Raw genomic sequence first — 12425 nt, 5'->3', positions numbered from 1 at the left:
ATGTGCCAGGATATGTGAATACAGCAAGAAAAGGACCAATCCTCATCTAGGGTAGAGATACATAAAATAGATTATAAAAAAATAAAAAATGCCAAAGAGACTTCACTTTGTTTGGGGCTATAGAAAATGTCCACCTGAGAAGAGAGATTTAAAGTGGGACTAGAAGAATGAGTAGGGCCAGCCAGGTTGAATAAGCTCAAGATGGAGAGGGAAAAAACTATTCCAGGCCGGAGGATGGCATGGACCAATGGAGGACGTAGAGGCTTTCAAGGAACTGAAGATAACCAGTGTTGCTGGAGTTAGGGAGAACAAGGTTAAGAAGTAGGAGCTGTGGTTCACAGTCCAGCTGGGACAGATCACAAACGGCCATGTAAGTAATGACAAGGACTGTCGACTTTGTTCGAAGAGCAATAGAAAGCTACTGAAGTTGCTGATGGTTCAATCATCAACGTCTTGATAGAGAACAAATTTGCCTATAAATATTACCTTCCAGAAACTGGTCCAAAGCATGATTAGTATAACACACAACCAAGATGGGGAACTTCTGGAGGCTAATTTGCCAAACAGACTCGTTGGTTAGGAGGGCCTGAACAATTTTTAGACCCACATAGGTTTTGCCTAGAAAATAAGGAAAAAGGAATTTAACAATTTAGACATTTTCTAAATAAAGTAATACTTAGAGCAAAATCTTTTTTTAATTTAATATAATACATTAAGATAGTTTAAAATCTAAGAAGCATACATGGTATATTGTGAAAAGTCCCTTTTCCACTCTGTCACCCAGTTCTCTGGGTGGAAGCAACCAATGTTACCAGTTTCTTTTGTAACTTTACAGAGATAGTATATCCATGCATATACAAACAAATACTAATGTATATTCTTTTTCTAGACTTCCCCTTTTCTTCTTAAAATATGAATAGTAACAGACTATTTTCACCATTCTACATCTTGGTTTTTTTTCACTTAATGTATCTTGAAGGTTGTTCTCTATCAATACATAGGAGAATCCCGTCCCCCCCATCCCCCGTTTTCTTTTTACAGCTATAAGGCATTTTTTAGCCAGTTTTCTATGGATGACATGTGTATTGTTTCCAATCTTGTGGCAAATTAGAAATACTTTTTATATACATGGTAGATTTGCTTTTGTGATGGGAAGCGAAAACTTGTAGAAATCAACATTGGAATAAGAGTTATAGGCTCATTAGTAAATGGCCATTAATTAATTAGGCTAAAAACTGCTAAATTCTTTTTTTTTTTTTTTTTTGAGATGGAGTTTCGCTCTTGTTGCCCAGGCTGGAGTGCAATGGTGTGATCTTGGCTCACCGCAACCTCTGCCTCCTGGGTTTGAGCGATTCTCCTGCCTCAGCCTCCCAAGTAGCTAGGACTACAGGCGCACACCACCATGCCCAGCTAATTTTTGTATTTTTAGTAGAGATGGGGTTTCACCATGTTGGGCAGGATGGTCTTGATTTCTTGACCCTTGTGATCTGCTCACCTTGGCCTCCCAAAGTGCTGGGATTACAGGCGTGAGCCACCATACCTGGCCTGCTAAATGCTTACATTGTGTCAGGCTGGTAAGGTAGACACTGTCCTCAAAAATCTCAAAGTTGAGGGAGGGAGTGATATAAGATAATCAAAGATTTCACTATAGCAGGATAAGTAACAATTTCTTCCTTCTTTTTTAAGGCCCTATGTTGCCCAGACTGGAGTGCAGGGGCTATGTGTACTGCAGCCTGAACACCTGTCTTCAAGGGATCCTCCCATCCCAGCCTCTCAAGTACTTGGTACTACAGGTACTCGTCAAGACGCCCAGCTCTGTTACATAAAGTTTTTTTTTTTTTTTTTAATCATGAGTTGCCATTACTTTATTAGTGTTTTTTTAAGATTTCTTCCTGTTTGGGGTTTTGTTTTTTTTTGGTACTTCCTTTCGGAGAGTAATTTAGCAGTAGCTATTTTAACTGTTAATGTAAATTCCCACTTCTAATAATAGTTATGACCCCAGAGTAGAATTAGAGAGTGGCACATGGGGAGAAGGGTATAGGAAGGTATAGTTCCACGAGAAGTACCATGTGGCAGATAGGAGCCAGGATTCTACAGCTAGACTGCCTGAATTCAATTCCTAAACTTGTCACTTAACATCTGTGTGAACTTCAGTACATACTTCCCATCTCTTAAGAGGTTATTTAACCCTTCTTTGCCTTAGCTTTTCATCTGTATAATGGTTTTTTTTTTTTTTTTTTGAGATGGAGTCTTGCTCTGTTGCCCAGGCTGGAGTGCAGTGGCGCAATCTCGGCTCACTGCAAGCTCCGCCTCCTGGGTTCACGCCATTCTCCTGCCTCAGCCTCCCGAGTAGCTGGGACTACAGGCGCCTGCCACCACGCCCGGCTAATTTTTTATATTTTTTTTTAGCAGAGACAGGGTTTCATCGTGTTAGCCAGGATGGTCTCGATCTCCTGACCTTGTGATCCACCCGCCTCAGCCTCCCCAAGTGCTGGGATTACAGGCGTGAGCCACCATGTCCGGCCAACTGTATAATGGTTGTAGTAATGGTTTCTATTTCACAAGGTTGTGAGGATGCAATTAGTTAACATATGTAAAGGAAGTAAAATGTTGCTTCACACATAGTGCTATTATATATGTGATACTATTTAATTTAAAATAATATAAAATTGAACCAATTATATAAAGCAGAAATCACACATCTCACTACATTTGACCTCTAGCAATCTTGTATCTATTACTATGCATGACAATAGGTTCCTATTGGAAAATCCCTATGAGCAGCTACTTTATAAACAACTTTTATGCCCATTTCGGGAGGAATGTTATTAACTAAACATTCTATTGCAACAAAACCAAAAACTGACAAGTGATACCTAATTAAACTAAAGAGCTTCTGCACAGCAAAAGAAACTATCAACAGAATAAACAGACAACCTACAGAATGAGAGAAAATATTTGCAAACTCTGCATCCATCTAAGGTCTAATATCTGGAATTAACCCCATTAAAAAATGAGCAAAGGACATGAACAGACACTTCTCAAAAGAAGACATACACATGGCCAACAAGCATAAGAAAAAAATGCTCAACATCAACATCACTAATCATTAGAGAAATACAAATCAAAACCACAATGAGATTCCATCTCACATTAGTCAGAATGGCTATTAATAAATAGTCAAAAAAAAGTAAAAAAATAACAGATGCTGGTGAGGTTGCAGAGAAAAGGGAAAGTTTATACACTGCTGGTGGGAATGTACATTAGTTCAGCCACTGTGGAAAGTAGTTTGGAGATTTCTCAAACAGCTTAAAACAGAAATGCCATTTGACCTAGCAGTCCCATTATTGGGTATATAACGGGAAGGAGTATAAATCATTCTCCCATAAAGACACATGCATATGCATGTTCATCACAGCCCTATTCACAATAGCAAAGATATGGACTCAACCTAGATGCCCAACAATGGTGGACTGAATAAAGAAAATGTGGCATATATACACCACGGAATACTATGCAGCTATGAAAAAGAAGAAAATCATGTCCTTTGCAGCAAAGTGGACGGAGTTGGAGGCCATTATCCTAAGCAAATTAATGCAGGAACAGAAAACTAATACCACATGTTCTCACTCATAAGTGGGAGCTAAACACTGAGTACACATGGACACAAAGAAGGGAACAGACACCAGGGTCTACTTCAGGATAGAGTGGGAGGAGGGTGAGGATCTAAAAACTACCTATCAAGGGCTGAGTGCAGTGGCTCATACCTGTAATCCCAGCACTTTGGGAGGCCAAGGCGGGTGGATCACCTGAGGTTGGGAGTTTGAGATCAGCCTGGCTAACATGGTGAAACCCTGTCTCTACTAAAAATACAAAATTAGCTGGGCGTGGTGGCGCATGCCTGTAATCCCAGCTACTGGGGAGGCTGAGGCAGGAGAATTGCTTGAACCTGGGAGGTAGAGGTTGCAGAGCTGGAATCGTGCCACTGCACTCCAGCCTGGGTGACAGAGTAAGACTCTGTCTCCAACAACAACAACAACAACAACAACAACAACAACAACAACAAACTACCTATCAGGTACTATGCTCATTACCTGGATGACAAAATAATCTGTACACCAAACCTCTGCAACATGCAATTTACGCATGTAACGAACCTGCACGTGTACCCCTAAACCTAAAATAAAAGTTGGAAAATAAAATAAGTAAATAAGAAGATGTTCTAGAAACCTAGAGTCAAGGCTCCGTCCCTTGCTTGACTTACAAAGCAGATCTTATGTACTCTGAAAAATTTTGTCTTACCTGTTCCAGGAGGTCCTTGAATAATAGCCAGTTCCCTTGTGAGAGCAAACTGCAAGGCTTCCATCTGGGAGTCATCCAGCTTCAGGGCTTCTTTTGAGGGCCACTGGCCAGGATCTAAGACATTAATTCTGGGATGTCTCAAGCCCTCGACATTTCTTAGAAATTCCCCAGTGGCTGAGGGATTCTCTATTAAGGGGGTAAAGTCATATCTGCCCCCCATTAGCAAGTACCTTGGCTCCTTCACATGAGAGTCACACTCCACGATATTCCTCTGGAAGGGGACATCTTCTTCCTGGACCTCCTGGAGTCCTTCCAGGACGTGCCTGTAGGCCTCAAAGTATGCAGTTGTCTCCACCATGAGGAAAGAGTCAGAGGGCTGGACCTCTGCTAGCAGCTGTTGGCTTTGCTCATTGAAGCAGAGCTGGACAATTCCTCGGCAGAGATCTTCCTGCTCCCTGTTAGATACGGTGGCAAAAAGAAATGTCTCGAAGTTGTCCTTGGACATGCATACCAAAGACCCATAGAGCAATCGTTTGGAATTCTGCCAGCGAACAAACTTCAGTGGTTTTGTGTCAAACTGCACCTTGTAGACTATGCCTGATGATGAACACATGGGGGTGATAATCCTGGTGTCAAAGTAGATTCGGATGTCATCAAACTTTCTCTTTCTCAGGCCTTGGTCTTCAAAGCTTTGGAGAAGTTCCAAAATGCCTTCCCGTAAAGGTCTGACGAAATCTTCTCGCAGGAGCCGGAAGTGGGTATCCAGATAGATAGCAGTGCTGTCATATTTTCCAGAAATGATATTGGGGCGAAGGAAGGGCCTCTCATCCAAGTGCACTTCATTGTAGGTAGGGTAAATGGGCATGGTTCGGTAGCTCTCAACATGGTCTTCTGCCTCAGGCTGCACTAGAGTGTAGGTATCCACTCTCAAAGTGCCCTCTCGCCTCTTTTCCTGCAGATGTTCAATGATAGTCTGTACCTTTTCCAGGTTCTTCTCAGTCTCCTCTTCTATGTCAACACCAGAGGCTCTCAAAGCATTAAGAGAGGTTGGCAGGAGGGAAACCAGCATGGAAGTTTCCTGCACAGAGCTGGCAGGGAAGACACTTACAAGGTCCTGGAGGAGGGAGATGATGTTGCTTATGTGCTCTGGATACTGGTTTCGGATGTCAGGGATGGGTTCAGTGATCATCCCTACCACATAAGCAGGCAGGCAGACTTTGAGAAATTTGGAGTTTTTCAATATGCCCAGTACATGGAGAACACTCTGGCGATCCATTTTGGAGCTACAAGCCTTCCGAAGAACCTGGCAGATGAGCTCAAGGAAGTTAGATTTCATGGAAGAATGAGAAAGGAGCTCTTTAAGCCCTGAACTTGTGGCGAGTGTGATGACCACCTCAGAAGGGTCTTTCTGCAGAAGACTTTCTAAGAACTTGTAGCCTAGTTTCTTCGCCTGCTGTGGCTGTTCTGTAGGCTTCTGGTGGGGAGTCCGCCACTGTTGGAAGTTGTCATTGGACCATGGTGGTCTGCGGTTCCTACACTCCTGGTTGCCATTTCTCCACCTGGTGTCATTCTCCTGATCATGTCTTTGGTCTCTAGCTTCGTCGCTGGCATGCCCCTCCTGGTTCCTCCTTCCTTGATGTGGGTTCCTGCCCATGGCTCTAAATCTCTCTTCCCTCTGCCAGTAAGCAGCAGGATGGTTGTTGGCCCGAGGATGCCTTCCAGGATGGCTGGCTCCTCCTCGGAGAGCATTAGCTGGTGGGTTACTGGCCTGATTTCTAGCTCTTGCTGGTAACTCTCCATCCACAGGGCCTAAACACAATGAAATATTGAGTAACCACAAGAACCAAGTTCTGTTGGAAACCCAACAGAACAACAATGAACGTGCTTTCATTTTCCAAAATAACTAAAGAGCTCAGGTTTTATATGATGAGAAAAACAGTTTCTACCAAGTCATATGATAAATGAAAGATAATTACTGTTGCTGTAGAGGTTAGGAAAATATTATTTTTCCAAAGGATGCAAAAGGGAAAAGGAATAAACATTTGTTGAGTACCTGATGTGTGTTAGAGAATAAATACATACAGTACTTCTCATTGCTTCTAATCTCATGCCAGTACCAAATAACAGTCAGAACATGAGTTTAAAGTCCAAACTGACTTGGTTCAAATCTTGGCCTGGCCACTTCCTTACTATATAACCTTGGCCAAGTTGTATAATTTCTCTAAGTCTCAGTTTCTGCGTTTTTTGTTTTTTTTTTTTGAGATGGAGTCTTGCTCTGTCTCCCAGGCTAGAGTGCAGTGGTGCGATCTCGGCACACTACAACCTCCGCCTCCCAGGTTCAAGCGATTCTCCTGCCTCGCCTCCCGAGCAGCTGGGATTACAGAGGCCCACAACTGCACCTGGCTAATTTTTATATTTTTAGTAGAGATGGGGTTTCACCATCTTGGCCAGGCTGGTCTTGAACTCCTGACATTGTGATCCACCCGCCTCGGCCTCCCAAAGTGCTGGAAGTGCTGGGATTACAGGCGTAAGCCACCGTGCCTGGCGGGGTTTTTATAAAGATTAAATGTTTATAAAGTGCTTAGTATAGTACTGGACACATTAAAAACTCTCAATAAATTTGTTAGTTATTACTAGTAGCAATAATTGGGAATATCCTATTGATTCTAAGGGGGCCACTGGTTCTACCACTAAACAATTATCACAGCCAACAGAGAGACATCAAGTGAAATAATATTACAAAGGGAAGTACTACCTGAATGCTGTCCAGCATCAGCAAATGCAGTTTGAGTGGGAAAGAGAAAGGTAGGGTTTCCTTTACTAAGATGTTTTTGAGCTAACAGACTGTGAAAGAAACTGAAAATGAAACTCAAGTTTTCCTCCTTTCTGTAGCATGAACTTCATTCACCTTCACAGTACTCACCAATTACCAACCCTTATACAGGAAGCCTAACATACCCAAAGTCCAGTTTTTTTCACTTTCCTTTTTGCTAAAACTGATTCTGGGGCTGACCTAACTTAGCAGAATGACGTGAAGATTTTAAAAACAAATAAAATATGACTGTATACAATGATTTGATAAAAAAGTTATAAAAGCTTCAAATGCATGTTATATTTGAGATGATTATACCATTTCCTGACATCAGATACTAAATCCATTTATGCACACTTTTCCTTGTGTTGCATTTTGTAGATAATTTTTTTCTTAATTTTTTTTTTCTTTGAGAGGGAGTCTGGCTGTCACCCAGGCTGGAGTCCAGTGGCGTAATCTCGGCTCACTGCAACCTCCGCCTCCCGGGTTCAAGCAATTCTCCTGCCTCAGCCTCCTGAGTAGCTGGGACTACAGGCACCTGCTGCCACGCCTGGCTAATTTTTTGTATTTTTAGTAGAGACGGGGTTTCACCGTGTTAGCCTGGATGGTCTCAATCTCCTGACCTCGTGATCCGCCTGCCTCGGCCTCCCAAAGTGCTGGATTACAGGTGTGAGCCACCGTGCCTGGCCGAGACTTTAATGTGACAACATAAAGGAATATTTGGTAAAATATAAATGATCTACAAGTGAACTCTAAATTTTTATAATTGTTACTTACATATTTACTTTTCAAACTACCCCCAAAATCAGAAGAAAGTACTACTTTTAATATTTTTATCTGATTAGAAGACTCTATGTCTTGGAAGAATGGAAAATCGTATCATTTCTTATTCTTTCAACATTCATGGCCGGGTGTGGTGGCTCATGCCTGTAATCCCAGCACTTTGGGAGGCTAAAGCAGGCAGATCGCTTGAGCTCAGGAGTTTCAGACCAGCCTGGGCAACATGGAGAAACCCTGTCTCTACTAAAAATACAAAAATGAGCCACACGTGATGGTGCATGCCTGTGGTCCCAGCTACTTGGGAGGCTGAGGTGGGATGATTGCTTGAGCCCCGGAGGTCGGGGCTGCAGTAAGCCAAGATCATGCCATGGCACTCCAGTCTGGGCAACAGAGCAAGACCCTGTCTCAAAACAAAAAACAAACCATTCACATAGCTCATAAGAGCCCATAGTTCTTCCTCATTTGTTACACAGCTAAAACTCTTTGGAAGACACATTGCAAACTTATGGAAAAACAGGAATCCATCTGGTTGCTCAAGTTTTAGAAAGTGCTGAGCAAGCAGAATAATTCCTTTAGTAGAGTGATGCTCTTGGAACTAATTTAGCTTTGGTGACTAGGATTCATGATCTGCACTATCCAATACAAAGCCATTAGCCACATGTGGCTGCTATGTTTGTGAAATGTAACCCACTTTGAATTAAGACGTGTAAAACACACACGAGATTTTGAAGGCTAGTACCAAAGACTGTTAAGCATTACATTAAAAATTTTTATGTTGATAATATCTTAAAATGAGCATTTGAGGGAAATAAATATATGTGAATTATTAAAGTATAAACTGTAGTCAATTATTATAACCAAATAACATTTTGGTTATACTGGGTTAAATAAGACATTATTAAATTACTAAATTTTATTAAATTGTCATCAAATTGAAAAAATAAATTTCAAGGCCAGGCGTGGTGACTCATGCCTATAATGCTAGCACTTTGGGAGGCCAAGGCGGGTGGATCACCTGAGGTTAGGAGTTTGAGACCATCCTGGTTCAACATGGTGAAACCCTGCCTCTACTAAAAATACAAAAATTAGCCGGGCATGGTGGCAGGTGCCTGTAATCCCAGCTACTCGGGAGGCTGAGGCAGAAGAATCGCTTGAACCTGGGAGGTGGAGGTTGCAGTGAGCCGAGATCATGCCATGGCACTCCAGCCTGGGCAACAGAGTGAGACTCTGTCTCAAAATAAATAAATAAATAAATAAATAAATAAATAAATAAATAAATAAATAAATTTCATCTGTTACTTCTTACGTTTTAAAATGATATTTCTAGAAAATAAAAAATTATGCTCTTGGTTTACATTGTTTCTATTGGATGCTGCTCTACACCAAACATTATTTCCCTTTCTGAAACTCTATCACTGTTTTTATTAAAGTGAACTGCACTCATTCATCAGCTCTCTTAGGAAAGTAGAGGGTTGGCTGTTTTTCAGAGTAATTCATGCTGTAATTAAGAAATAAGTCATTCTTTTTTTTTGAGACAAGGTCTCTTTCTGTCACCCAGGCTGGAGTGCAGGGGCCAGATCACAGTCCAGAGCAACCTCTGCCCTCTGCACCCACCCCTTCCTGAGGTTCAAGGGATCCTCCCACTTCAGCCTCCCAAGTAGCCTAAGTAGCTGGGACTACAGGCACACAGCACCATGTCCGGCTAATTTATATATTTTTTGTAGAGAAAGGCTATTGTCATGTTGCCCAGGCTGGTCTCAATCTCCTGGGCGCAAACAATCCTCCCACCTCGGGCTCCCAAAGTGCTAGGATTATAGGCTTGAGCCACTGCATCCAGCCATAGTCATTCTTACTTGAGAGATGCAGACAATCTTAGGTAGGCCTGCTCATTCATAGACAGCCCTATTTCCTTCTCTTATTACTAGAATTTCCTTCTCATTAGGTAGGAAACCTTGCTTACCTCTGTGGTTGGTATGGGAATTCCTGGGCCTGGCATCCAGATGAGGTCTTCTCTCCTCCATGTCTGAGTCACCTGAATTCCTTCACGTTACTTTATGTTATCTGGAAAACTGCACATGTTGAGTTATCAGTGTCCTCGAAACATAGCATCTAGCAGCAAAAACCCAAACACCATCAAGCCAGTCCTTCTGTCTTTGTTAACATTTTAATGATTTGTTAACTAAGGGTTAAATACAGATTTTAACCTAGAGCACAAGTGCTCGACTCTGCAAATGCCCAATTATGATATAAAATATTAAATTCACAATTTAGCTGATTTCAAGAGATAGAATTCCCCTTTCTTTTACCCTTGCACTTTCTTGGGGTAGAGGGAATGTCATCAATTCCCATTCAAAACTGCTGTTTGGTTTATGCCTTTAGCCAAGTTACTCAATCAGTTGCTAGGTTTCATTTTCCTTTCCTAAGAAGCAGACAATATTGTTGCCAGGGCAAAAAGGAGTACATTTTTGTTAATCCAAAACCAGGTACTCACCACCTTATCTGGCATTTACATATCTGCCACTTATATAGTACCCAATAGCTTGCAGTACCCTACAGTTTATAAATAATTAGTGAGCAGTTATGCCCTTAGCCTACTCTTTGGAATGGAGCCAAATGATTAAGCTCTCCACTCTACTGACTCAAGAGAAAGAAATTACATGTTTCAATAACCAGGAGGTTTGGCAACTATGAGGTGCTGTTTCCTCAGGACCAGCTAGAAATCTGATATTCTATCTTCCTCCTCATTCTTCTACCCTGATGATTTTTGACACTGGTCCTGTAAGAGGAAGAGGAAGCCCCTTTAAGGGAGCTTCTCAACCAACTCATACACATTGTGTGGGCTCGGGCTAAGGAAAGAGTGGGTGACTCAGAGTCCTCAGCAAAGGGATTTTTGAGACTGTCTTCACTGAGTTTTAAAATATTCATACTTGGAAACTGTGACTACATTTGGCATTATATGAGGGGCAGCTTTTTTCCTCATCTGAAAAAGAAGTCTCTTTTCTTCCCCCTGGGAATATCTCTGGTGAGTCCCCTCCCTCATCTTATCAAATCCAGCCCTCCTGGCGCAGGCTCAGTATTTAGAGTTTGTTTGTTTATTTTCAATTCTCCGAGGGGAAAATTCCTTCTTCCCCTTGTTGAAAAATGCTAAAATAGAAACTCTAGAAAATTTAAAAGAAACGGAAGAAAAGAAAAAAAAGAAATGTTGAAAAGGCAAGGAAAGGAAGGGAGGAGCAGACATGAACAGGAAACGCTGGGATCGAAAACAGACTGAAGTGATTTTTTTGGGGTGGGGGAATCAAGGCCTAAAGGGCACGAAGAAGAAAATCAGTGATGATCAAGCTGGCCTGGAGTCAGAATGAGAGGGGCTGGTCATCACCAGGGTGGGACGCAGGAGGCTGAGGCCGGAGGCAGGGCTGGGTTTGGGGGAAGTCTCCAGGGTCCTGGGGAATCCCTGACCCAGGGGGCTCACTGTCCCTGATGGAAATGTTATGGGGTCAGGGAGCGCCAAGGCTGTGAGGTGGCGGGGTTATGGGGGCCTCCCGGAGAGGGTGGCAGCGAGCAGCTGGGGGTGCTTGCTGAGGACGGAGGCGGGGTGGGGGGCACGGAGAAGGCTGAAGGGGGTGCCGAGGTGCTTTGTAGAAGAGGGGGATTGATAACGTGACAGGAGTTGAGGCCGGAGGAATGGGAGGGGTGCGAGTGGCAGAAGGGAGGGCACAGACAGGGGTACGGGCAGAGGAGATCGAAGTGCTGAGGGCAGAAGCAGTGATGGTCTCGAGGGTGCTGGGGAGAGCGACGGGCCAGCTGAGGGGATGGGGACACTAAAGAGAGTACAGGGGAGCCGAAGGGGCGACGGGGCGCTGAGATGGGCCAGGGGCTGAGTGGGTGACGGGGCGCTGAGTGGGTGATGGAGATCTGGGGTCTCAGGGGGCGACGGGGCGCTGGGAGGCGCTCTGAGTGGGTGATGGAGGTCTGGGGTCTGAGGGGGCGACGGGGCGCTGAGAGGCGCTCTGAGTGGGTGCTGAAGCCGCTGGGGGCTAAGGAGGTGACAAGGCTCTGAGTAGGTGATGGGGGTCTGGGGGTTGAGGGGGCGACGGGGCGCTGAGGGGCCAGGGGCTCTGAGCGGGTGACGGGTTCGCTGGGGGCTTGAGAGGGTGACAGGTCTTCCGGGCAGAGGCAGTGGCGGGGCGGCGCGTGCGCCGGAGTTCGCGGCGGGGCAAGGAAGAGGCAGGGGTAGGGGCAGTTGCGGGGCCACTCACCCGGCTCCGGCGCGTCCTTTCACTGCCGCCGGCGAGTGCTGGGGCTTCGGCCCAGGCAGGTCGGTGGCCCCGCCCGGCGCCGCGCACTTTCGGTTTCCGTTCCCCGCAGACCCTGGGCGGAGCCGGGCGGGCGGCCCAGAGGAGAAGGAGGAGGCGGGGGCGCAGGGTGGAGAGCGCGAGGGCCAGGCCCAGGCACGGCCGGCGCCTCCGCCCTCGAGGAGGGCGTCACCTCAGCTCCCCCCGGCGGCGAAGCCGGCGGGCTCAGGCGGGCGCGG

The 12425-nt window shown here is 44.6% G+C and overlaps 1 protein-coding gene across 2 annotated transcripts in view; it reads right to left on the bottom strand.

The window, feature by feature from the left end:
* Nucleotides 1-12346, bottom strand: part of ZNFX1 (zinc finger NFX1-type containing 1) — a 32868-nt gene extending 20522 nt beyond the window's left edge. The window contains exons 1-4 of one of the 2 annotated variants that reach the window (XM_055265513.2): nt 12151-12346; nt 9855-9963; nt 4303-6111; nt 487-618 (exon numbers count right to left, since the gene is read on the bottom strand). In XM_055265513.2, coding sequence (XP_055121488.1) covers nt 487-618; nt 4303-6111; nt 9855-9915 — 2002 coding nt within the window. In that variant the 5' untranslated portion in view covers nt 9916-9963; nt 12151-12346. The remainder of the gene's footprint in view (nt 1-486; nt 619-4302; nt 6112-9854; nt 9964-12150) is intronic. The other variant, XM_055265514.2, reaches the window with a different exon arrangement.
* Nucleotides 12347-12425: the final 79 nt, after the last annotated feature.

Source organism: Symphalangus syndactylus, chromosome 24, assembly GCF_028878055.3.
Source record: "Symphalangus syndactylus isolate Jambi chromosome 24, NHGRI_mSymSyn1-v2.1_pri, whole genome shotgun sequence".
In the NCBI taxonomy this organism is placed as follows: Eukaryota; Metazoa; Chordata; class Mammalia; order Primates; family Hylobatidae; genus Symphalangus; species Symphalangus syndactylus.
This window is presented reverse-complemented; position numbering and strand designations above follow the sequence as displayed.